This window comes from Vanellus vanellus (assembly GCF_965231255.1).
Source record: "Vanellus vanellus genome assembly, chromosome: 25".
NCBI lineage: Eukaryota > Metazoa > Chordata > Aves > Charadriiformes > Charadriidae > Vanellus > Vanellus vanellus.
Window position 1 is genome coordinate 5,705,189 of NC_138930.1, and position 26,951 is coordinate 5,732,139.

Consider the following 26,951-nt stretch of genomic DNA (forward strand, 5'->3'; position numbering starts at 1 on the left):
TCTCAAAAAGCCCAAACGCTTGAGGCAAGACTTGGAATGACTATGCTGCAAAAGGTCTGGGTTTCCCCACATCTCTTGGGACCAAGCACAGCTCCAGCTTGCAAAGTTCATTCACTGAGATACTCCATGAAGGTAGGGCTCAGATGCTCCCTGCACAGAGGCTAAGCAGCTTTAGAGACCCCCAAAATGAGAGGAAGGAATAAAATCTCCATCAATGATGCTTAAACAATCTTAAATGAGATGCTGGATTTCATTTGGCTGGAAAGCCCCGATGAGGCTAAACCCACCAGCCCAAGAACAAGGTGCAGGGCAACTGCAGGGCAGTTGGACCTCGGCTCAGCCCCAGCCCAACCTCCCGCGTTCCTCCCCAGAGCTACATTCCTCCAGCGCAGCACCCAGAGCAACACCTTAAGGTGCAGAAGGGATGCAGCTCCCTCCGGGCTCTCTACACACGGCATCAGGCTTGTGGAGGGAAAAAAAACAACAAAACAAAGGCTGAGTTTTTAACATTTTGAAGCCTCTTGCTTTTCAGCCCAGAGGCAGGTTAGTCCGTAGGTATTGCACTCCTCCCCTCTCCCCTCCGCCAAACCGCGGAGCCCCCGTTGCAGTGCCCACGCAGCCTGCGGAGTGCAGGTGGGACTGGCACAAGCAGATGAGGTGGGTCAGGAGCCGATTCCCAGCCTACTGCAGGGGCTGTCGTGGAGCGCTGCTACTAGCTGGGTGAATGAGCTGTCAAGTAGCAACCAAAAGGGGAGAGTTTAAGACTTCTGATAGATTATTTGGTAAATACACGAATACATCTAATGGCAGCAGCTTGCAAGATCCCCAGCCCGTGCTCTCGAGAGAAGCACACCTTACAGCCTTCAGCATATGCAGGCAAGGGGGGGGAAGGCTGGGTCCCGTACTTCTAGGCAAGAAAACATCAATTCATGAAGATCCTCACCAAGTTCAGCACATTGCAGAGGGGAAGAGCTTCCTGCCAGCCCAGTTACCTTCTGGGACCTTAATTAACCCATCCCGAGTGCTGCTGTGAAGACAGATTGGGGACCAAGCCCCGAGATAAGGGTCCCGCTTCCCCACTCCTCTACAAGGAATCCCAAGGACAGTCTGAAGAGTGTAATGAGAATAAAGAGATTCTGACCCTCTTTCTCAAGTGAGGCTTGTAAAGCACATGAATAAGACCTGGGTCCCTCCAGTCTAAAGGATTTCCTTTCTTTGTCTGGGAGAAGAGGACAGGATTGCTCAAGTTCAAGACAATGCTATGGTGTGTGTCCTGCTGACAGATGGATGAGCCTAGTCTGAACACTACCCCGTGACACCAAATCCTCTCGCCTAAAGCCTGCAGCCCTTGAAAAGCAAACTATCTCAGACATCCGAAGCAGCGATTTCCAATGGCAGATGTTACCACAGGCAACATCCCAGGCACCCAGCTTTTTGTCCAACAGAGTCCGTGAACACAACACCGCCTGGCACAGTTAGGTGGCAGAGCCAGGCTTCTGTTTCTGCCTCCAGTGTGTGCGGACGTGCACGTGCCTCCCTGACTGCCCTGAGGTACGGAGGATACGTGTGAACCCAATGTTCGTGACCCCCAAGGACTGGGCGGTCGGATACACCCATGAGCATGCGAGGTGCTAAGTGGCTCCAGTAGGATGCAGTGTCCGGACAAGCCACACCTGCGGCCGAGCAGACGGGGGAACTCGCACTCCAGCGCGGCTGGTCCCTGGAGGTGCACAGTTCTCATCTGTCCGTGCCCGTGTGTCTGGAGCGGGTGGCGGTGCGACAGCCGGTAAGACGAAGTGTGGACTCCGAGCACAGAGGGACGGGGTGACGCAGCAGTGCAGCACATGGTGAAGGCAGAACCCATTGCAACATCCGGAGGAGAGCCGAGGTGACCACGTCACTGTCGCCTGGAATCGTTTGCTTCCCCCACACAGTGTTACAGATCAAGAGAAGTCACTAGCGATTTTTGAATCCAAGTAAATTGGCATGGCTACTTTGGACTACTGTAACGTGGGAGCAAATTCTATTCAATGGCCTTTAATACATTGCATTTACATAGCACCTTTCATCCCAGGGTTTAAGTGCTTTAACGGAAGTGGGTACTGTACACCCATTAGCACGGGGGAAACCGAGGCACAGAGTGGTTAAGTGACTTGCCTTAGGTCACTCGGCAAAACCGTGGCAGAGTCTGGACAGCCTTAAACCTCCTGACTCCATCAGCTGGTTAGACCACGCTGCTGCCTCAAATGAAGCCACTCCGGTCCCTGCCCTCCCCAGCAACGTGCTCCTACCAATTCTCCAGTGAGGTCTCACACTTCTTTCTGATGCACAAATATATGACAAAAAAAAAAAAAAAAAAGAAAGAAAAAAGTGCAGTAAACTAAATGTTTAAAAAAGCACATTTGTGCTGTCTCTGTGCAAAGATAAAAGAAATAAATACATGATTAAAAAATTAAAAAGGTTCACAGTATCACACATGGATAGGTAGCTACGGTAGTGCACGTCTGGAAAACACTGTGTTACTACCCAGGATTCTCTACACCCAGCTGGATGTCTCCGTTGGGAGCTGCGGGTGAGCGGGTGGTTTCTTTGCTGCCCACGTCTGGGATAAGTAGAAATAAACGGTTATAGTTTTGCTCCGTTCTGAAATGCAGTGCCCGGGATCCTGCAGTGCAGCAATACTGGTGTCAGCAAGCTCTTCCCCATCCCACTGGAACGGCTGCATCAACGAAAAGGGAACACATCGACCTGCAGAGGGAATCGCTGCTCTCTGGGGCTTCTGTGTCTGCATAGAGATTACTGCAAGAGGCAGAGAAAAGAGAGTCAACGCCCAAGCACCTGCCCGGCATTCAGTTAGGTCTGACCCCGGCCAACTCCCCAGAATCCAAACAAGCGTGAAGAGAGAAGGCTGTTTGTTTCGCATCCTCCAGTAATGACAACACGACTGGAGAACTTCAGCTCCCCAAAGCTTTCACTGCACCAAACGATTCGGAACAAGCCACAACCCTTGCTGAGCAGACCGGGTGTCTCTGTCAGCACAGGAGAGCTCGCCTGCTGCTACAGAGCTGATCCGAGATTCAGCAGGGCTCTGCCGCAGCCATGCAAGAGCCCCATGCTGCGCAGAGGCCACAGCGGCTCCCCCTGCAAGCTGACCTTGCACGGGGAGCGCAAGCTCCGACCTCGACCCACCGGGCACCCGGCACACGTTTCTTGTACACTTACTGTATCGCTCTCCTCATCCGAGACAGAGTGGAGTTGAGCGCTATAGTGGAGCGGGGAGTAAACCCAACTCCTCTCATCTGTCGGCTGCCAGAGTGGCCAGAGACGGCGGGGAGAATGCAAGGAGAGCAGCAGCAGAGCAGGGAGCGAAGGAGAGAAGAGGAAAAAAATAAAAGGAGAAAATAAAAAGAGTAGGAAACAATACAGTAAGAACAGCTGTCCACCTGGAGGGAGAGAACTGAGCTCAGTGCCAGCTTGCAGCAGAGGAGCCTTCCTCATCCTCAGTTACATACCTGCTCCCTACCAGCTGGGACACGGGACAGCCCACCAGCAGCTGCCATTGGACCCTGCTCCGGCTGCAGTGGGGATGGCACAACCTCTCCTCTCGCAGGGACAGATTTTTAGAGCTTTTTGAGAAGCCACGGAAACCTCAGCTCCCTGCCATAGCATCACCCCCGCTCCAGAGAAACCGAGACATGGGAAATGACTTACCTAAGGGCAGTGACAGAGCTCTCAGTTTCTGCTACCCGCTCCCAGCTCCCAACCTCCCGTTTCCCGAGCCCTGTGCATGCTACAAGCTGGCATCTCTGGTGTCCAGGAGGGCTTTTACAGTGAAACCTGTTCTGGTTTGCTGTGCCTTCCCCCTTCCCTGCAGGCCAAGCAAGGTAGCAATGGGTGGGTTAGACTATGGTGGATGGTGGCCACAGAAAGGAAACAGTTATCACTGAGAGTCTTGGAGACAGTGGGGTGATGGGAACAAGTACGACAAAGGAGGTAAAACACAGCTGGATCTTGGAAAGAATGAGAGCGAAGGGGACATGTGTCAAGAACACTGGTTATCACAGCACTGGGCATCGGTGTGACAAAACAGGCTTCTGCTGCTGAGACAGCACTGAGAAGCCCAGGCAGATTCAAGGGCTGGTGTCTGCTTCCAGTGTTCCCAGGGGACACCCACTTCCACTGCAAATAGGCTCTTTTGGCTCCAGAGGTGCTCCCAGAGAGAGGAAACTGCCCCCTTTGACTCAGCCTGGGGTTTGCAAAGGAAGAGAAATGGAACTGGGTACTTGGAAGAAGCCTGGGGGGGGGGTCCCAGCCCGGGAACCAAGAGTAACAGTCTACGATGTACAAGAAACTACAAGAAGCCAGAGGAGCTTTGAAGCACTGGGCTCCGCATGCTGAACCCCATCAATAATTACAGCTACATTAGCAGAGACCACTGGGAGGGAGGGAAGAGAAACCCTTGCCTGGAGCTTCTTACAGGGCTCTGCTAGAAGTGCAGGAAAGCTCAGCATTGTATGAAGTCTGCCCCACATCCTGTTTTTCATCCGTCCCGAATGAACCGCATGCTCTAGCCAGCCTCCTTCCGAGCTTTTTAGGAGTTCAGATGTGTGCAGGGAGCTGCAAACCCAGCGGGGAGATAAAGGAGCATCCGGTGCTTGGTATTAACCCTCCTGGTGCTGGGGCAGCCAAACCCAGCCGAGGGGGCAGGAGAAACTGCCCGTTTGTCGATATAGGTGCAGTGCTTTCCTCTTGCCAAGGATAGGGCCATGCTACTGCCCCAACTTCCCCATGCACCCTGCCTGATGCCTTCTCCACTGCTCCCCTGCCTGGTACCAAAAAGGCAGGTGCTGGGAGGACCACACCATACAAATGCTCGTGCCATGGCTCTGACAGCACTGCCATTACCCTCTGAGGACATCAGCTCTCCCAAAGCCTGAGAAGGAAAATACTAAAACCCAGAGCAGCCTGAACTCTGGATTCAGTCCCTAAATGCTCAACTGCCTCGCTGCATCTTTCGTTAAGAAAAACTCTCACCGCTCACAGAAAACCTGCAGTGAGGAAGGGAGCACACGGGTGATGCTGAAAAGGGCCGGAGAGCAGAAACCATCCCTAACCCAGTAGCAACTCTTAACTCATTTGCGTTTATGAGCTGCTCACCAGCCCAGCCACCAGAAAGATGACCAGCCGCAAGCCTATTAGGTTACATTTGCAACTGGATTTTTAGCAGCTTCAAAACATCTTATGGTCTGTTTGGAACCCCGTCTGCCTTCCTGGGCCAAGAGAGCCAAGTCTAACGTTACCTACAAAGGCTCAGGTGCCTCTCTGTCCAGGTCTAGTGCTTGCGAGTTTGTCCAAGGGCTGGGTGATATGGCAGCCCATCCCATGGCAAGAGCTGTGTCACCAGCCTGCCGAAAAGCAGGGCAGGGCATGTGTTTGTGCAAGATCCTACAGGGAGATCCATTTGTGGGATTTTGATATGCTTCCCCGGTTTCTGCTGGGCTGGGTCCAAATGGCCATACAATACAGAGCAGCAGTAGCCAAGGAAACAGAGTGCTGGCCCCAGTGTTTCAAAGCTGCAGCTCTGCTACCCTACGTGCTAGCATGTTCACTTACAATCCCAGAGGAACGCGAGGTGGTTCGGAGTCTGCGCTGGCGGGGAGAGTAAATCCAGTACCTCCCATCTGTGAACTGGATGGCCCCAGGGCAAGTGAAGTGAGAAAGGAAAACAGAGGGGAAAAAAAAAGGATGATGTGAAAGAGAGGATGAAAGAGAAAGCAAAAAAACAAGGGATTGGGCAACTCCAGGCCTGAACGGATCAGCGGGCAGGAAAGCCGTGCGTGGGAAGAGCAGCGCTCATGCCCTGCCACGATCTCTGCACTTTTATTCCCCTGTAGGTGAACAGGAGGATAAAGTGCTCTCCTTTTAGGAGCAGACTTCCAAAGATCAGATCACGCAGTCCCCTGAGACTCATCAAATCATCCTCTGCACACAGCATCCCTTCACCAACCATCGCCCCTGGAGCACTCCTGCAAGAGAGCAGCTGTGGTCCGAGCCCCGCTGCACTCTGCTGCAGCCTCAACTGAGCTCCAGCTCAAGTGCTTTTCCAAGGAGAGCACCCGTGGGAACCCAAATCAGCTTTTCCCTTCATCCCAGCAGTGACAAACACTCCACAGCACACGACACACATTTAATGCAAAACTCAAGGACTTAGATGAAGTATGAAATGCTGATGAGCAGTCAGTCACGCTCTCTGTGAGCACACACGGCACACAGATGGTTTCCTCCGGATAGAGAGGTGCCCCTCAAGTTGGGGGGAGTGCATATGCCCAGGGACAGGGAGGAAGAGGAGCTGACCCTTGCTAGAAGACACTTGCCAGTGGAGCAGGCAGAATCTGCAGGCAGCTTGCACACAGCTGCCATCCACAGGCAAAGAAAGAGCAGCCAGTGTTAGAGGGAGCTGTTTGCATTTTGAACAGCATGCATAAAAACCCAAACAGACAAGCTTTTAAAATGGAGCCCATTCCTTCCACAGCTCCCACGAGCCTCGGAATGACTCGGCAACGAGTGAGCAGCTCTGCAGCAGAGTCATGCAAGCACCGGGAAAGGCAAACGTTGCCATTTTTAGGTTAGCCTGAAGGAGCTCATCACGAGGGCTCAGCTCATCTCCATTGCCATGGAACTGACAGCAACGAGCCGGAGCAGGGAGGAGCTGGGCACCTCTTTTAAGGAGAAGGTTCCAGTGCCCAGGTGTGGAGGAGAGCTCTCACGGGTCAGACCCTCAGCTCTGCTCTGGGAATCCACCAGGCAGGTATGTGTTGCTAAAAAAAAAACCAACCACCTCTTCTCTGGTCTGCAGAAGCTGCTCAGACATTGCGAGAGCTGACTGAAGAACGCAGCGCCAGGCTCCACAGCACTCTGCTGCCAACCAGCAACCACCTCACTTACTCCCTGTCTCAGCACTAGATTTCCACTGCATCACCTAACGCATCTGCCTGCGGGGAAAGGAAAAGCCAGAGTTCACCAGAGCCCGAGGTCAGCCCCACTGCAACCACCTCCCTTCCGGCTCTAGGCCACTGCAGCACGTTTGTTTCCAGGAAAGCAGCCGGGCTCTCTGGCTGAGGAAGGAAGAACCTCTCGGTTGCACCTACATTCACCTTGGCTTGTCCCAGGAGGCTTATCCCGCTGGCCTAGATAAGCCCTTCCGCACTTGTGCTTGGAAGTAGAGCAGCACACCCACGGCTACATCCACAGCAGCACTGCCACCCATTTGAGCCCCACTGGATGCTGTTTTGAGTTCTCCGAGGGTTAATCCAGTTCCCTGCGTTCAAAATCCCATCCAGCGTTAAGATCATGAGGTGCTCAACACCACGATGGCATGGGGCAGGCACTGCCCTGCGCCCAACTGCCTGAAATCGAGACTGTTATTGCCTCGTCCAACCTTTCCCATCACACCCCTAATGAACCAGACGGAGAAGTTATCTTACAAAGTATATGTCTGTGACTGGCACGTCATCTTCATCCGAGGCCTGGCTGGCTGGTTCCGAGGCCTGGCTGGCTGTCTCCACCTCTATTGTAGCCGTGGACGTTACAATGGCACAGGCTGAAGAAGCCGCCTCTCTGGAAGGGGAAAGAAATGACAGAGTCTGGTCACCGCGATCAGAAAAGGAGCAAGCAAGATTGTACGATTTATTACAGAGGAGCTGAAGGTGTTCCGCTGTCACACCCAGCAAGATCAGGTCAGGTCAGGTCAGAAGCAACAGCGCTGAGCTTCACTGAACTCTCTGGGGGAGCACCGGGAAAACTGGTGCCCTACAAAGTCAGCCTCCAGCACAAGCTGCCACAGACCAAATAACACCGGGTAGGCTCTGCAAACTGCCCGACGCTCCAAAACACTCACTCTTTGTCATCTTCTTTGGGAGCTACGATCTCAACGTCACATTTGGGCTCCAGCTCGACACTGATCTGCTGAAGCTCCTCCTCAACCCGCACCTCCTCGTGTGACCTGGAAACCGAAGAGAGAGGCCCAAAGGCTCAGTTGGGCACTAGTTATGCACAGTCCTCAATTTTAGGTCAGCCTGAATCAGTCCTGAGTCAGCCCAGCCTCTCGCACCGCAACCTCCCACAGGAGTGAGCTGTGCTGGTCTGCCCCGGCATGCGGCTGCCTGCTGCCAGGCACTCGCGGCACCAAGCTCCCGGCACAGACTGAGCTGTGGAGACCTCCCAGGATCGAGGATTTGGATAACCAAAACTGCCAAGCAAAAGAGTTAGTCCTGTCAGATTGCAGTGCTGAAGACTAACGAGGTGGGAAAAGAGGACAAGAGGAAAGGGATTAATTAGCCGGGGCTGCAGAAAAGATGGGCAGTGTCAAATGGAGCATGGGAGGAAAAAGGAGAATTGGCCTCTGGGGAAAACCTGTGTCCAGACTTAGCCTGGCACTATCTATCAACTGCACAAGGGCGAAAGCCTCCGACCTCTTCCGAGACTCCCAGGGCATTAATGCTGCTCAAGCGCGCTCCAGGGTTAACATCAGATTTATCTGCGTGCTCAGGAGCTGTTTGTGACAGTCTTCAATTTAATATCTCATGCTATTAAAGTAATTGCTTGCGCTAGCGGGGCTGGCTCCACGGTCCTCATGGGAAGGAGGAGCGGGCGCTTGCCAAGTCCAGGGCACAGTCTCGGGGAAGGGATGAGCTCCGTCCTGCCCTGCACTGTCCCCGGCCAGGAGCCGGAGCCAGCAGGCGGCACTCCTGTCCAGCTTGGTGCCGGGGATCTCGCTCCTCTCCTCCTCAAAGGGGTGGATCTCAGAAACCCAGAGGGAATTCCCCAGCAGATGAGAATAATCAGAGGTGTGACACGTTCTTGAGCAAACTGGATAAGGTCTTTTTCATTTCAGCTCAAGAATTTAAATTCATGCTTTAATAACTTTGTTCTTGCACTGGCTTTCAGCAGGGGAACACAGAGTGCTCTACAAATACACAGGTCCCTGCTCCCCTGGAAAGGGCACGCTGAGATGTCAGCACCAGAAATGGAGAAATTAGGCAAAAAACAGCAAAGGCGGACACACTCGTGCGGGGTGGTTGTCGCTGTGGCAAATCTGTGACAGAGAGATCTACTTCTCACCAAGTCGCTAAGCTCCCCATATGGTCCAGCGACAGTCACTTTGATTCACCTGACCTATTTCTGGATGAAATCACATCCTACAGCAGCTCCCTCCATGAGGGACCAAGGGAGTCGGGAGTAAATTGGGTGAAGTCACTGCATTTTGTCAAAGGGGTCCCACCACTGCTGCCTGAGATTAAGTCTCCAATTTTCAGCAATTTCAGACAATGGTGAGGTGCTTTGCAGGTTCCTGACACTTCAACAACTGCTATAATCAACAGCAAGTAGGTCCTCGCCCTCCAGTGACAGGAATTTACCGAGATTCAGCGACATTCAGCATCTAGAGGTATTTTAAGAAATACAACGAAAAGGGATTTTTTTTTCACTGCGTATGTGGTCTGAAGCTCAGCAAATCACTAAAAGCTAGGAACGAGGGGAGGTGACTGTAAGATGGTGCAAAACATCATCTTCCAAAGTCCTTGCCTGCCTTTGAAGGACCAAACACCAACTGTAGGGAGAGAGGACATCAGCCTGTCCAGCAGCTTCTCTGGCTATGGCATATCCCAAGACTGAGTCTGTGATGTGCATTTCAAAGTCTACACCCCGGCTTTCCAGGACATCTTGTAAGTGTTGTAAGGCAGAGTCAGCAGCAAACACCGGGTCCTCATGCAGACACAGGCAATGGGGTCATTTTTACGGGTGCAAAAATATGCAAGATAATTATATGACATGAGCCTCTAAATGCAGACATCCCTGTGCAGTAGGGGATTTTTGTCCTACCTTGCCCTTGGCTCTGAGCCACCTATCACCACAGGAGGGGGAAAAAAACCCAAAAAACCAACCCTCAAAGTACCCAAGTTTCTGAAAACACTGGAAACTACTTCTCCGGGGTCTAAGGGTGCTCACTGCCTCACAAAGTCAAAGCTCTTTCCCATATTTACACCCACCGCACCCAGGCGGCAGCCAGATGCACAGAAGAGGAATGTTCCTGCTGTTAAGGCTCGCTTCCCCAGAGGGGGACATAAATGACCTTCCTCGATTCTGGTGCTGGTTGGATGGGCAAATTTGGATAAATTGCTTGTCCCCTTTGCCATCAAACAACAGGGGTAATATTTAAGATTCCTCGCAGAGCACTGAGAGATCTGCTTGTAAGGAGAACTCTGTGTAAGAAATGGGGATCATTTGATTGCGAGCAGCAGCTCATCGTCCTGCAGAGGAGCGTGCCACAAACGTGAGGTCTCTGTGCAGCAGCGCAAGAAGAAACGAGACACTTTTCTCACCTGCCATCCTGCCCTGAGGAGTGTGTGCGCCTCCTGCAGAAAGAAACCAGAATAGTAGAGTTTGAGGAGCGATTTGAGACAGAAATCCTATGCTGCCCCCAAATCTAACTCCCCACCCCATGAGGGAGATGTTCTACTTAATAGCTGACACTTCTCCCAGCAATAATTAATCCCATCAAAGCTGTGTCTGCTTGCTCCCAGGAGAGATTTAATTAAAATCGGTCATTAGCATTCCAGAGCATAGGGCAGCCTGCCGAGATCTGCAGCATGAAGAGGAACGGCAGTGGGAGCAGGGGACGAATGCTGTCCTCACCTGTACCTGGGCTGCTCAGAGGTCTCCGAAGGAGATCGCTCGGGAACAGAGAGAGATGTTGAAGATAGTGTCGTGGCTATGGAGGCCGTGGTAGCTTCTTCAAAGGAAGGAGGTGTGCAGGGTAGCAGGTCTGGCCTGCCTGCTGGCCCGAAGCGGAGGGCAGGAGAAGCGCAGGAAGAAAAAAATGAGTAGGTTAAACGCCAACACCTCACTTCCACCAGCCCCGTGCAAGGCTGTGCCACCACCAACCTGCACACCCTAACTGGGACCGGTCACTTAAAACCACAAACAGGGGCAAGAAGTTTAGCTGGGTTCACGAACACAACAGCTTCTCCCTGGGCATCCTCTAGAGAGAGCCAGTAAGCACCATTTCCAGCATGACAGACAGACGCTACAGGAAACAATGCCAATGAAGACGTCTCACTGGTAACCAAAGCTGGATTAAAGGCTTGGGTCGTCAGAGATAAATATCCAAGTGAATTAAGAGATGAATCGAGTGCTCGCTGCTTTGCCCGGGTAGAAATCTAACACCTCTGCACTCGAGGAGCCTGTCCTTCACCACTCTAGCCCAGATGGAAGTGATGAAACGGCCATTTGTCTTTTTTCGATGGCAAGATCTTGCCCCTTATACTGTCATGAGAGTCCTGAAGTTCCCAGTGTCGTACCCCCCCCCCCCCCCTTTTCTTTTTTTAAGGGTGGAAAATTCAACTTTCTGATCGCTTTTGGGCTATGACTGCTGGTGCCAGTTGGCAGCGGCTGCCTTGCAGCAGTGATGCAAGCGGCCATTTTTACTGCAGAACCATACAGTGCCGCAAAGAAGGGATCTGGTCTTCTCCAATGCAGAGGTGTTGCTTCCCCAGTCAACTAACCGTTGGTGCTGTGACAAAAACCCCTGTCCTGGTTAAGTTTAGCACCTGCAAAGCACAGCAAGACACTCAATGAAGCACTGTCCCTCAAGGATGACTTGTGGTCGCTGCACAGTGGGGAACTCGACGAATAGAGGGGAGGACCCTAAGGAACTGTTAGGAAACGGGTAATCGCACAGCCATCAGCCGCCAAACGAGACCATTACCTTCATCATCAAGCGTGGGGTAACTCCTGGCCGCGCGAAGATCATACTGTGTTTCGTCCTTTTCAGAGGGGAGCTGGCTAGCTGAAAACGCAGCTGTTGGACCTGCTGTCTTGACAGCTAGCAAGGCACTACGCCCTTTCTTGGAGGGAGATGACTTCAGAGCTGGATGAAAAGAGGGAAAGAGAAGAAGAAATTACCACCACCAACTACTGTAACACCAAAGGCACTTCATAGGGAGACGCCTCTGCTCTCTGACACACACACGTGCTCCGCAAGTGCCATCTCCAAAGGGGTGAGCCCGAGTCAGGCTGCGGGGAGAGCTCCTGGGTGGGAGTCTCAGCAGACCAAAGCGGTGACAACACGAGGGCTTTGCAGTTCCCCAGCTTTGCTCTATATTACAGCGGAAAAGCCTGCTCAGACTCCGGCCCAGAATCTCTCCACGTGGACTGAAGCAGCAAGATGGAGATAAGGCTCTGCCTCCCCCACAGCACGAGGGCAACAGCTCTTGGATTAGGTACTTACAGGAATTCTTTCGAAACACCGTGTTGGTCATGAATTTGAAGAATCTCTCTGCATAAAAGCTGGGTCTGTGTACTGACACCGTGTCCTACAAAGGCAAGAAGCAATTGTTTTAATTTTAAAATTATCCCTCAAGGCAGAATTTCTCTAACAACCAATGCAGTCTTTTTTATTCCAACATTTAGCACTGATCGAGCCTTTAAATGGAAAGGCTTAACTGAAATGATCTGATTAATGCTATAAATAAGCCTGAAGCATTGCCTTTGATTTGATTGCATTTGATTATATTCTTGCTGTAATTCTATAATGGATTTTGGCGATTTTATTCCTTTGCCGACTTCCTGGATTTTTCAAATATTGGCCTGATTACATACATAAAATTTCTTCTGGCTTTGCTGGCTGACATTCAAAGCGCACCTGGATACCTTCGCATATGACACAGGCACGAAAATTCAGCCAAGGGTCTCCATGTGTTTCAAACATTTTGCACTTTTTGTTTAAAACAGTAAAATTGAAGCTGTCTCTGCTTCCGATATTCAGCTGAGCTACCATGACTTGGCATCTACACATTTCCTTTGCCTTATTATTTAAGGGAAGCTAGGATATGCAATGCTGAAAAATACTTTCCACATCCAAGGTTGCTCTTTTGTCAACACGCACCTGGCTGCTGCGGGAGACAAAGACAGCAGGGAAACACTGAAAAGGATTTATTAACAGATAGCTTACTGAAGTGGAAACACAGTCAATCACCAAAGAGAGCAAATGCAGGATTCCAACACATACACGAATGCACGCGCCTTGTGCGTACAGCTCCTGGTACCATGGGGAGGAGGAAAATGACAGATGGGAGCAGAGGAGGAAAGCTGGTAGCACGACAGCTAAACATGCGAGGAGGTGGAGTGAGCAAGAAAACCTGATTGGAAATAAGTGGCACTACACCGCTGTGGAGGCATAAGAGGCAAGAACTATTCCTTTCATCAGCTTCAACTGTGCCAGTTCAGGCACTATAAATAGCAAGGTAATCAGCACCAACTAGCATAAACGAAGCCAAGGCAGGTAATCCTGCTGTGGCCTGGGCAATTCCTGCCTCTGTACAGGCACTCACCCCATCATGGACAAGGGCCTTCCAGGTATGTTCTAGCTTCTTGATGAACCTAATTCCAGGGGAGAAAGGGAAAGAAAAAGAGAGAGACAGATTCAGGCACGTACTCTGTATCTAAGCCACCTTTCATACCCCACACAGGAGAGATCACTGAGCTGCTAACGATTCCTCCTTCATCCGGAGCGTAGCCAAGAGAGGTCAGCTGAGCACAGCGGCATCTCTGCAGTCAGGTCAGAACTGCCTGGGAACCCTACGGGGAAGGAGGAGCTGGACTGGAAGAGGGGCAGAAAATCACCTGGAGATATGACACTATGATACCCATCTGAGGCGCAGAGACGGGAAACTTCTTTGGGAGCAACTCATTATATCTTAGAAAAATGGTTCTGTGTCACCAGCTGTTCTAAGGACAGGATAAAAATCCACAGCCCCCCCAACACGCATCGACAGACGGCTTTAGGCAGCCTGCCTACTCATTATCAAACTCTTCAGGAGAGGAAAATCTTCCTGCTTTCATTCAGTATTAAAATAGCTGTTAACACACTTAAAAGGACAGATGGCTGCAAAGTTACCTACCTGTATGACTGAAGGATATCTATTATTCCTACATGAAGCAGGAGACGCTCTCCTTTGCCGTTCACTGCTGGGATTCCTCCCATCCTGCAGGTAAAACAAAACCTCAGCGAGTGCAGCCTCAGGAAGAGCAGCTGTAATACCCCCGAGCCCTGCGGGAGGGCAGACAGCGGCACTCAAAAGGGGGCTCCGACGCGGTGGTCAGATACAATGCCAAACCTGCAAAGCTGCTTTGCGCACAACCACGGGGAGTCACCTACTGACCCAGGCCATCTCGCCCGAGGTGTCCCTGGGGTTACTGCCTGTCCGGGTCCCCAAACACCAACTATCAGGACAGGAACCGTGTCATGCGGCAACAGCTCCGCCTGGGCCAGAAAGCACCACGTCGTTTTTTTCTTAGCTACAGGACGTTTTATTCTGGGGATCAGATTATTTCTCCGGTCAGTACGAGTTATCTGCCTATGAGGGCAGCAAACCTTTCAGGAGGAGGGTATTTCCAGTCCCATCCGTGCTAATATCAGTCCCGCCAAAGGTGCGGCAACCACTAGCACCAGCACACAACAAAAGCACGCAGGTATCAGGCAGGCCACTGCAATTAATGATGCTACTTGAAAGAATGGAAACACCAAAGTATTATCCTGGCTCCGCCGGGACTCATCCTCCATCAAAACTGGAGCAACTGGTTTCAGACAGCGACAAAGAGCAAACTCCACTGTGTGTTAGCAAGCTTGGTCCACAGAGCCAGGGAGAGAGTCACAAGAGCCACCTGCAGCCTGAGAGCCCGTAGATCGGGCACAGCACAGGACAGGTTTTGGGCAACCCCCCCCCCCCCAGCCCACAGCTCCACCAGCTGCTCCAGCACTCAGCTACGTTGCTGCTTGCTAACTGCGCTGGGATACCCTCAGGGCACTGTCAGGGATTCCGAAGATGGAGTGACTGGAGTGACGGAGAAAAAACTCCAAGCTTCTAGGGACAGGTTGATCCCTCCTTCCACTCCAGAATTTGAGCACTGAGCTAGAACCAAACTAGTTTCTCCCAGTGGATGTTTCGAGGCTGTTACAGGAGCTGACAACATACAGACTGGCCTAAGAAGGGAGATCGCTGCAAAGCTGGAGTCTTAACACGAGTATTTCCCACCCCAGCTTCCCCCTTTCACACCACCCTGCTTTACTGGCACCAGTCCCATAACTTCCTGGAGAGATGCTCACTCGAACAGTTCAGTTCGGGATTTACTACTCCGGCCTCCACCTCTGCCCCTCCCAGCAGCACAAAAGAACCACGTTTCCACCTACGTGTCATCTGTGTCTATGGACTCCCCCCGGGCAGCCCCTCCCTGGATGGACTCCATGGCTGTGGAGTAAAGTGCCTTCTGCCCCACGGGACGCTTCTCATCCGACGTGCTGTGGGCTCCCTCAGACTGTCGCTCCCGTTCTTGCTGGTCTATGTTATGAACCCCAAGCAGGAGGCTGTAGTCCATGATTTTAAAACTTTCCAACACCTACAGGTTAGTATTGAGTTTAAAAACAGAGACAAAATATCAGGCCAGCAGCTCAAACACAGCACAGATCCCAAAGCACGGAACAGCCCGTCCACATTCCCGCTAACAGCTCCTTCGCCAGAGCTTGAGCGTTTCTGAACCAATAGTCATCTCTGGACTTGATCACATCGGGTTTGGCCATCCCACAAACAACCCATAGGGCTGAAGGTTTGCAAATAACACTTGTACCTTCCATCTGCTGCACACTGTATAGGGAAAATGTATTTAGTCCCAACAACCCAGCTACAAGCGGAGCAGGCTTCCACGATTTGATGCACCAGGCAAAGGAACACAGCCTTAGTCCTCAGAGGCTGTCGGGCGATGCAACTCCACCGCTTTGCTTTCAGGGAAAAGGGCAGTAGAAGGGATTTCTCCTGCTTTGGGGTCAGCAGATTAGCAAGGTTCTCAATCGTTTGCTCTTCCTCGTGCTCAAGAGCCACAGAACCTCATTAACCTGCTCCCCAAGACGTGCCCCCTCCTTACCAGACAGTCTCGTTGCAACGTTTTCACCAATGCACTGAAGGTGTCTGCATCCAACATCAGGCCCTCGGGCATGTCTTGTATGAAGTCTAGATCCTTGTACGTAGGGCTGGACTTTTCTTTTTCCTTCTTGGATGCCCGGCGTTTATAGGTCGAGCCTTTCAGGTCAAATTTCAGGTGCATTTTCACTACACGAGGCAGAATGTTGTTCATCACGACCACGCGGATGTTTTTGCCCCCCGACTGCACGCAGTACAGTCCGTAAAACTTCGGCAGCAGCGTCCGTGGGTTCTGGTTCAGATTCTGCAGCAGGGTTGGAACAAAAGCATGGCGAAAGGTCACTTTGGCAGAAGACCCCTGCTGGGTTCAACACACGTTAACAGATCTTGGAGCAGTCAGACTAGGGGTTCTTCACCTAGAGATTTTCTGAACTTCACATGAGAGCTTACTGTACGCATTTGACAAACTCTTGCGTTTCAGTGGCTTTAGGACCTGAAAATACCACTATGCCTTGAATACAGGGAATGAGATGTTCAGCACTCTCTGGGCAAATAACCAAGTCCGGAAATTCCCCACTTCCCCCATCAACAGCAGCTAAAAAAGGGAAACCAAACTGGAAGAGAAATAAACACAATAAGTGGGAACTTCAAGTTTAAAAATAACAGCTATCTTCATCTCTTCAGAAGTGACAGAAATCAAGAGCCGTTCTCTGGCCCAGAATAAACCAGGGACGTGGTATTTTTTCTTAAACAAAACAACATTATTTTTCTGCTCCTTTTGCAGAGTTGCTTTATAAACCACAGTTGCCCAGAGAGCACGGATATCCTGATCTGCTATCATGTCCTTTTTTTAGGCAGCGGTATTATTAGGAATGACATGACAGGCATGATTTGCTTGTTCAGCTTTGGGAAAATTTGGGAAGGAAACAGAACATCTCTGCACGCTACGAAAGAAAGGACAGACCTGACAGATTCTCTGACCGACGGCAAAAGCACAACTGTATTAAAATTTCATGCCCCTCCCCATCTCACCTAACTGGGCACACGAGCCAGCCCTCTTTGCGAGCACGCTGTTCAACATGGTGCCAGCTAAAAGCAACGGAGGCAGGCAAGACCGAACGCAACAGCACTTGCCCAGCTCTAAAGTAACTCGGGATGAAACCACTCTGCTTCCTTTCCACTGACTCTTTTTACACCAGATGGGCTTCCCAAGAACCAGCAGAGCAATCGTGTGTTGGCAGCACAGTAACCCAAAAACATTGGAAGGCTGTGAGGACATGCTGAGAGTTGGGGGGGGGGGGGGTTCAGCCTGGAGAAGAGAAGGCTCCGCAGAGACCTCAGAGCTCCTTCCAGTGCCTAAAGGGGCTCCAGGAGAGCTGGGGAGGGACTCCTGAGCAGGGAGGGGAGCCATGGGACGAGGGGGGATGTTTTTACACTGAAAGAGGGGAGATGTAGATGAGGTCTGAGGAAGAACTTCTTGGCTGTGCGGGTGGTGAGCCCCCGGCGCAGGTTGCCCCGAGAAGCTGTGGCTGCCCCATCCCTGGAGGTGTTCAAGGCCGGGTTGGACGGGGCTTGGAGCAACCGGGGCTGGGGGGAGGTGTCCCTGCCCAGGGCAGGGGGGTGGCACTGGGTGGTCTTCAAGGTCCCTTCCAACCCAAACCAGTCTATGGTTCTGAACAGCACAGAACTGCACCAGACAGGTACATTCAGTCTAATTCGTTACACTGATTGCTAGCCAGGACAACTGCAGAATTCAGGACAACAGCGTCCTTACCCATTCAAAACCTGATTTACTACATACATTACACAACAGGCAACACTTTCTAAGAAAGCTCATGCTCTCCAGGAACTTCCCTGTCACTTGCAAAAACAAGCAACTGGCTCTCAGTTATATACAGACACACAAGACCCCGTCTCACTTTAGGTTTTTTTCATAAAATCAGTGTATGATCATAGAAATCAAATCCACTGCAGCACGCACACAGACGGGGCAGCGTCAACATCGCCATCGCCACCTCCTCAGCATCTCCCCGGCAAACAAACCCTTGGGTGGTTCTAACTGAATTTCACTGCCTTCATCTATAGAGCTGGACCCTTCACCACAGTTATGCAGGGAGACACCTCCTGGTTTACAAGCCAAAGCATCGGGTTTGGTTCTGATTTACTACTTGTCACCACGTGCAAGTCCTCTGGGTCTCAATATATTGCCCTGCCAGACCTGAGATTTAGGCAACGACTATCAGCAGCTGACTGGAGGTGCAAAGCTGGCTGGTACCGCAGGAATCTCTAGCGTGGTACTGCAGCCAGTGGGATCCAGGACAACCAGTAACTGCCTTCCGAGTAACTGTTAAACAGCAGATATGGGAGATATCCAGGGACAGCAGTGGTCTCCCCACAAAACCACGGTGGTTGTGTTACTGCTATCCACCAGACTGAGGCAGATGTGTGGTGCGTAGCGAAGAAGAATGAACTAGAGCTGGGAAAAGGACACCCAGAAACACACATCTGGGAAGCCGTTTGCAGGCTAAAACACGCCTACAAGCTACGGCATAATTATCTGCTTCGAGTTTACCCGCAGAGTTTGCAAGTAACTGGCAGGATTTGTGCTTCTGGGACTGGCTTCGTGACACAGTGTTAATCTTGTCCCTGGCAGAGGGCGGACAGATCACAAAAAAAAAAAAAACAAACAGGTGGAAGACGTGCCCTGTGCAATGCTTTGGACAGAAAAGCTGCCACGACAAACCCAAGTCGGGTCCAAGGTGCCGGGCGATACGCACCATGTAGTAGCCGGGAAGGAGCTTCTGTAGGAATTCAGCTTCCTTGTGCATCACAGTTTTTATGATGAATTCATCGTCGCTGGTGACATAGAAGAGGGAGCCGCTGGCACCAGGGTTCGATAGCTCTATCAGAGGCTCATTACACAACGAATACTAGGGAGGAAAAGGAAAAAAAAAAAAAAAAAAGATTATTTTTAGCCCCCACTCATTGCACATTGAGTTCTACGCCCTTGAGGGCTTTCCCCAGCATGCCGTCTCCCTGTGAGATTAAGGGGTAGCAAAGCTTCAGTGAGAACTATTTTCATTATAGGTTAGGTCTAAGCAGCAAAGCTGACGGACAATTTGCAATTAGAGACCGAGATTACAGTTCAGAACATCCCAACTGCTCAGAATCAGGCTAATAATCTGCTTTCAGTAACATCCAGGCTCCATAATGACATCTTATCTTTTCCCATTGTGCGTGTATGTGTGTATCACATTTCGGCTTCTTTCAGCACATTACCGCAAGCGCAGACGGAAAGATAGGATTTTAAGAGACATGACAGTCTGCTCAGGGTACCGCGTATCACCGTGCTGGAGGGAACACGGTGCACTGGCTGTTCTCAGCAGCCTCCTCTGGCCTTGTGCTCCCCTGTGACAGAGGATTTTTACAGCCACATCTCACCCCCTCAATCCTGCTAGAAACACGTGAAAAGTATTAGACCAGTTGTCCAACCAAGAAGAGGGCTCAGCGCCGTGTAAGCACAGCAAGGGCTACTTGCATCGACAATTGAATTGGGAGGACGTTTCTAGACATCAGCACGCAAACAGCAGGTCCTCAAACGAGGACGTGCTTAGCAGCAGGGGGAAAAAAAAAAAAAAAAAAAGGCAAAAAAAAAAAAAAAGCAGCAAGCACAAGCATGCACATGCACTTTGCAGCTAGGTACTAACCCCGAGGTAACTGCGTAGGTCGAGTGGGATCAGGGCAGCATCGCATCCGAGCTGCCACAGCAAGAGGTAAGATGGGGAGAGGGAGGGAGGGTATGCAAGGGACATAATCAGGGCGATAAATTAAACGCTCATCATTACGTACTGAAAACAGCTTTCAGCCCTGCACAGATTAATGATCCAAGACTTTATCAAGTTAATTATCTCATGCATAATTAAAGGCATTTGCTGCTGTGGCAGGCAAGAGAGAATCAGGGGAAGCAGAAGCAACAAATCAGAGCCGTGACCTTTGCAGCAGAAGTAGGCTCTTTGCCTCACCCAAATTTTGAACCCCTCATCAAATCAGCCAGCGTTATCCCGGCTGGCACAGATGGGGGACCACCGTTACTGTCAAATCGTGCCGTGGCACAGATTTGTTTCTACTTGTAGGTGTTCAGCTACGATTACCCCCATCTACAGCTGAACTCAGAAAAAAAGGGCTATTAAAAAAGGGGGAGGACCTGCGCTCGTTTGGATGTGTTCCCTTCCCCAGTTCAACAAACGCCCTTTTCTAAAGAGCAGGATGTCACATACACGCAAGGGATCAAATTCAAACCCCAATGTACTCCAAGCCCCGAGAGCCTGTACTACGAGGTATTTTAAAAACGGCCTTTCCAGCTCTGAGGAGCTTTCTGAGCACAAGAACAAGCTGTATTTCATTCTGTCTTTGTAAGACGATTAAAATAACTACACTCACATAGCTCTCGAGTGAGTACACAAGGAAAAATTCCCCATCTTTGTCCTCAGAGCCCCAGGGGACATTACAGGGTTGCACCCAGCAGAACACAACCACTTTTGCTTGTAAACACAGTCAGTTATTGTCACCACAAGCAACAGAGAGGGAACCCCGTGGCATAGCTTGCGCAGCACACGCTGTATGCGGATTGTTTCCTCTCCCTCCAGTGGAAGCCAGCAGCTACCTCTTAGCAAACAAAGACTTGGGCTGAGTGGTGCTGGTCTTGCTGGGACCGTGGCTGGATCTCCTCCAAAACTGAAAAGAGCCCCTAAATCCACAGCCTGTTCCCACTCCTTGCTGGGATCAGAACCATTCCTCAACTCTTTTCCGTCCCTTTTAGGCAAGAATTGCTGACAGCCTTGGATTTAGGGGCAAATTTCTTGTGTTACTCTAGACCATCTCAAATAAAGGAGAAAAGACAGAGCAATCCAGAAATACATCCATACCAAATAATCATCTGGACGAATCCCAAAGAGTTCTCGGAAGTACCGAAAAGCCACTGGTGCATAGGTCTTGAACCTGAAGTCAGCGTAATGGTGGGCCGGGGTGAGGTTGCTGCCTTCGCTGCACAGAACAGACATTCCATGAGCAGAGCCTCTGCATTACCGTTCACCGGGTGCGTACAGTCACATCACGGCTACTGTATATTTAAGATGAACCGAGCCTTGCAAAATGCCATCTTAGGAACAACAACAAAAAATATCTTTCTTCTGCGGCAGGACAAAGGAAAATAGATTTTAAATTATCTGCCAAAAAAACTATTTCCGAAGAGCGCAAGGAACAACCACTTGCCAAGCAGAATATATTTACACAGAGAATATAGCTTTTGCGAGCTTTGTTTATTCACAGAGTTAAAGAGCTGAGTTTCTTCCATCTCAAACACGGTATAATTTCGTGGAAGAAATTCTAGATGGACAGGTAGAAAGAAAAGCACACAGGAAGGCTAACAAACCCAAGCCTATCGTACTGCATCTTACATTTCCTTGCAACTCAGTGCACTGCAGAATCTAACACTTCCCACTGTTATGTTTGTACGTAATGGATTCATATTTAAAACATTCAGAGCATCCAACTCTGTGATCTAAAGACAGATGGAAGCTCTCTTGGAGAAAAAAAAAAAAAATCAGTGAGAAGAAAAGAAATAACTCATCTGTGCGTTTTGTTTCCCCTGTCTCCTTTACCTTGGGAAAAAAATGCTCTCCACCACGTAGAAGTCCTGCATCAGGACATCCCTCTCCGGCTTGGAGCTCAGATTGCCGACAGTATATCCAATCCCGAGCTGGATGGCCCCCTTCAGAGTGGATGAGGTGGTCTGGCAGAAAGAAGAGAGCAGTCAGCGAGCATTTCGTAGCAGATTATCGCAGTAACATCCCCTATAATACAATGCAGTCGCGTTTATGGCTTCTACGGTGTCATCTCGGGCACTCCATACTGCTAAACAAGTTCAACTTCTGAAGCTTCCAGAAGGTTTGCCGTTTATTATGCAGGACAAGGGTGCTGCATAGGATCTAAGTCAGCCTGGTAGCTGTTAACAAACTGAACCAGGAAAGCTCAGCTGTGCTATTGCTAACCTCGGACCCCAACGTCTCTACCTACACGCAGAGCTGCCAGTCCCCCATCCACAAAACCAAACCTTTTTGTAGGTGGTTTCACCAGAAGCATCAACGCCTCGATGACCTATCTTCTTCCCTTGGCCAGGCTGTCCTGGTAGCGATGGTCCCTGCAAAGAAAGAGCACGGGTAAAGCCCAGCACAGAAGCTGACCCGGTCAACCAGAACAAGCAAAGCAGCACAGCCACAACCACACTATCATGGGGATCGCTCTCTACCACCGGAGAAAAATCCACAGAGCGCAAGCAGGCGTAATTGGCACCAGCAAGCTTTAAACAAGGCTCTTTCTTTGAATTATACATCCATCCCTCGAGAAGAGTCAGAACACCCAACCACTGACACCCTCAGTACTAACTGGGCAGAGCCCTCAGCAAAGACGCCGAGTTCGGGAGAGATCCGCTCGCTTCCCAGCTGCCAAGATTCCACAGCAGCCGCTTGACTGCGGTTTCTCATCGATTTAAAATAGCGCTGAATTAAAATCGAACAGCAAGAGAAGTTTATTCTGAAAAATCCCATGCCCTCGGGTCTCAGACCAATCGCTCGCGCTTCGCTGAAGAAATAAAGAGACAGATAACAAGGAGAACCCAACCCCACTCCCGCGTTCGCATGGAGATAATCCACCTAAGCGAGATCTCACTTGTTTACAATTCAAAGGACAAGCCCACGCAGGGTGAACTGCAACACCAGCTCTTCCTGAAGTTTTGCAAAGAGTTTACAGAAACACCATAGGACTGCCAGCGCTCCAGAGTGAGAACAAACCTACTCCCACCCCATTTTCCTCCTCTTCCACCTCTGAGTCCGCCTGAGCCTTTTTTTTTTTTTTGCTGATCCAGGAAGGAGCAGATTGTGGCTGTACCCTTTAACGAGCCAACACAATCATGTTTTGAGACGCTCGACACAGCTCCTTTTGCAGCCCCAAGCGTGGGACCTCTATACTCTGCCACAGGGCAACATCTCACCCGCTCCCCAGCTCTCCCACCAGACAGCGGAGCCCAGAGAACAGCCAAAACTGCCGGTGAGCCATGTTTGGGAGTTCGTTACATTAAAGAACAGGCAGGCTTTGGATGTTCCTTCAAGCAGCGTGCAGAGAGATCCAAGGTCATTTCCCAAGTGACAATATTTTATCACTCTCTCTCAAGTGCCGCACAGACCCATCTCTCAGAACCGATGTCTACAGCAGACAATGCATAATTTTGTTCAGACTACAGAAGTTCTTTGTGTTTTAGATTTTAATCAAGAGCTTGCAGCTATTTCTGGTCAAACTGCTTATACTTCTGGAACTAAGGGGCAGTCTGATTTCTCCTTCAAAAATAAAATCTTATTTCCCACTCGGTTTTAAACATTTAGCACAGCCAGGCTTGCTTCCCAGTACTCCTTCTCCGAGCGGTCGTGATTAGCAATACAGCTTATCCTTTCCTTGCAGCTTCTAACCGACAAGCTGCATCCTATTACAGGCAAGCTCAAGCTGTATCGTCCTGCCTCGCCACGTGGCTCCTCATCATCCTCTCAAAACAATTAACAGACCCAGGTATCGGTTAAGGGATTGCCATCGTATGAAATACAGGAAGAAATGTCTCTTCCGCAGTCCCTCGTCCACTTGTGACTGTGTTTCCAGGGCAAGAAAAAGTGGGATTATTTGTGCGCTGAACGAAGGGATCAACTTTCACAGAAGTTGAGCTTCCTACTACGCATATTTCTGGGGAGGCAAGAAAGAACCAAGTGTCACATTCCTGGCAGTTTTATGGGAAGATTTTGCTATTCATGTATACAAACGCTCATCATCCCAGGTGAGTAATGTAAAACGGTAGGGCAGAAAATTAGATCAAACAAAAATCATTTGAACACGGTGCCCTAAACCAAGAGTGTGGGCTTCAGGGAACAGCTTTCAGGCACAGATCCTCCTACTAGATTCCCTGCTGCCAACTGTGAAGAGTTTTGCTCCAGAAGGTAACAGTGATTCAGCAACCTGCGACCTGGATTACGTGTGAGAGAATATCAGTCCCTGGAAATGTTCCCCTGTTTTACAGCTTCAAAAATTACAGCCTCCTCGACTCGTTCCCAGGAGTGGGCGAGACCCACAGAGCCCTGGAAATGCCCAATACACAGATTCGCCATTTATCACCTGCAGGTTCTGGTGTGGAAGAGGTGCCCTCAGCCACTTACTTACAGACATCACGGATCACGCAGCTAAAATTGGCCACGTGGTGGGCATAATCCCTTCACATCCCCTCTGTGACTGCGGCGATGCTGACACAGGGGCTCCAGAGACCTGCCACTAATTTCCTTTCTTCCAAATAACAGGGATCAAATTTTCAGTAATCTCAAATGTATTCTGAAATCCAGCTTTGCTCAAAAAAAGTCAGGCAGCGGCGTTTTCTAGAGCTCTGTGTTCTCATTTCTCAACGCGGGGTTTTCAAGGCCAGCTTTACACATCTCACCTCGGTGATGGCTGCCTTCTTCGGTGCCAGACCTGAGGAGGAGAAGGGAAGAGCATCAGTAAGAGTAGGGACATCAGAACGAAAAAAAAAACCAAACAAACAAACCAAACCCCAAACCACTGAGAAAATAGCCTAATGCTTCGCTCTTTCAAGCAAGCTGGAAAGCCTTTAAAAGCAGCTGGTTCGCTAGTGCGGGGGTCTGAAGTTGCAGGGGTCACCCAAATAATTTCGGATTCAGAAGCACAAACATGCGCAATTTTTCCTAGCAATAACGTTTCCTAGAGGCTTCAGTAGCGAGAGTTCTTGTAAATCCCTGCTGGACCCTCAGTAATAGGTCCACGCTACATTGAAAAGTCAGTTCCAGACAGAAGCCCGGAGAGACACTTCCGAAGCTGTTTTCCAGCCACTCAGAAGGCACTTGACAAACTATATTGATAATTGAATCTATTTATAGAATCTAATGTCCAAATATATCGCAAAAACGAATGCATCATGTATCTCTACCACTGCCTTTGGGAGAAGCCACCATTACTGCATTACAGTGAACGGTAAGAAATTAGGATTTTGCCTAAAGCTTTTAGATAGATAATCAGAGTTGGAAACGTGAGCCCAAACCCATCTTTCCGTTTCCCAGCACGAGCCCAAGCTTGCGAGGAGCTCCTTATTCTTAGGCAACGGTGAGAACAGGCTCCTCCGCTTGCCGGCTCCGCGAGGCGTTGGCTGATCTGTCGAGAACCTCACGTGTGGGACCACAAGCTCCAGCCATGGTGGAGGGCCACCATGAACAAGGACCAAGAGCTGCTTAAGAAGAAGAGCTGCCCACCCCATCCCAGCAGCACAACGTCCCCAGCGCCCCCCAACCACCTCGGCATGCAAAGCCCGGGCATTAAGGGAGAAGCCCGCTTGCAAAGAACGCAAACCCAAGTGATAGATTTAAGGTACGAGTCTGCCGCTCCCTGCCCCTGTCTGAAGTGTTCCTACAAGCACAGATCGTTAAGCGACCCCCAATCCTTTAGAAAGGGCTTAATTTCGCAAGAGACCGTTGAGTGGAGCTTGAGAGTTTTGGCCGTGAAGTAGAAAGGCTCTTCCAAGCTCTCAGCTTTGCCCCGTTTGAGGGCAACGGGTGGATTGCACAAACCGACTCGAGAGGGGTATCTGCTCTTCTCAGGCTGGGGTCGGTCCCTCTCCGGGGGGAGCGGGAGACGGCCAGTCCTCCTGGCTGGAGAGGGGGCTGTCCTGGTTTGAACGACACAGGACTAATTTTTCTTCTAACGCTCGGGAAAACTGCACTTTCAGAAGACTGTAGTGCCTGAATTTGGGAAAATATTGACTTTCTAGCCGGATATGGTGTGTGAGTTTCAAGGTCTCAGTGGTTTTGAGCTCGCCGGGTGTGGGGATGAGGAGGAGCGCGACCCGGGCACTTGACCCACGCTGCCAACAGGGTTAGTTCATACCAGGAATGGCACATTCAATACCAATTGGAAGGTTTGCTGAGGAGTTTCTCTCTCTCCCGTGCTGGCTGCCACCCGGAGAACTCCTCGCCCCGGTGCCGCAGCCCTGAGCCCGTCCCTTCCTCCTGAAGCCGCAGCGCTCACAGTGTCCCACATTTGCTGTCCCTGCTGGGAGCGCACAGCTTCCACGGACAGAATGGGCTGAGTACAATCCTCGTGTATTTTATATTGGTGTCAGGATCAATACTGATTCTTTACTGTTATTAATATTAATTATTTAGTCTTATCTTATTAAATCTGTTTATATTTCAACCCTCGCGTTTCCTTGGTTTTCCCCAATTCCCCTTCCCAGGTGGGGAGGACTCATCAGGTGAGAGAATAATTGTCTAAACGACACTAAATTGTGGGTTTCTCAAACCATAACAGGGGTAAAGCCCCAGAGGACGCAGCCCAACATGCCGCCGCTTCAGCATCTCCCCCATTTGGCCAAGGAGGAACCACGATGGTTTAACTGGGGTAACTGCTCATCCTCCTCAAACGCGCGCAGCAACGCTTCAGGGCTTGTTTCAAAAGGAGCCTGAGCAAGGAGCCGGGCACAACAGGAGCGCGATGCTCTGCAAATGACAACAGCGCTAAGAGAGCGTGTGATTCAGTTGTATTTCAGACACCGGGAAGCAAAAAAATAACAACAAACCCAATGAAACCCCTTCGGTGATCACAGGGGAGGCGAAATCGCTCTCAATGAGGAGTCCTGAGGTTACCTCACCGTCCGGTCTCAGCAAACCGGGTGCAAACGGGGTCTTGCCAACACGGCGTTTTGAACTGTCTGCGACGCAGCCCCCCAGCCCGACAGCTTGGCCCGCGACTGCAAAGCTGGAGCGGCACGGGAAGAATCACTCCTTGTTCCATTTTAAAGCGTGCTCTCCAGTGCCCGAGTCTCGCGTCGGGAAGAAAAAATCACAGGACTGCAGCAAAGGTCTGAAATCCTGCTCCTTCCGTGCC

At 50.6% G+C, this 26,951-nt stretch overlaps 1 protein-coding gene across 1 annotated transcript in view; it reads right to left on the minus strand.

The window, feature by feature from the left end:
• Positions 1–577: 577 nt before the first annotated feature.
• PIP5K1C (phosphatidylinositol-4-phosphate 5-kinase type 1 gamma) overlaps positions 578–26,951 on the minus strand; it is a 52,799-nt gene continuing 26,425 nt past the window's right edge. The window contains exons 2-17 of the mRNA XM_082495439.1: positions 24,499–24,530; positions 22,084–22,170; positions 21,632–21,762; positions 20,897–21,014; positions 18,749–18,901; positions 15,976–16,275; positions 15,248–15,453; positions 13,959–14,042; positions 13,389–13,437; positions 12,287–12,371; positions 11,765–11,926; positions 10,693–10,831; positions 10,380–10,412; positions 7,898–8,002; positions 7,485–7,617; positions 578–2,799 (exon numbers count right to left, since the gene is read on the minus strand). Coding sequence (XP_082351565.1) covers positions 2,797–2,799; positions 7,485–7,617; positions 7,898–8,002; positions 10,380–10,412; positions 10,693–10,831; positions 11,765–11,926; positions 12,287–12,371; positions 13,389–13,437; positions 13,959–14,042; positions 15,248–15,453; positions 15,976–16,275; positions 18,749–18,901; positions 20,897–21,014; positions 21,632–21,762; positions 22,084–22,170; positions 24,499–24,530 — 1,820 coding nt within the window. The 3' untranslated portion in view covers positions 578–2,796. The remainder of the gene's footprint in view (positions 2,800–7,484; positions 7,618–7,897; positions 8,003–10,379; positions 10,413–10,692; positions 10,832–11,764; positions 11,927–12,286; positions 12,372–13,388; positions 13,438–13,958; positions 14,043–15,247; positions 15,454–15,975; positions 16,276–18,748; positions 18,902–20,896; positions 21,015–21,631; positions 21,763–22,083; positions 22,171–24,498; positions 24,531–26,951) is intronic.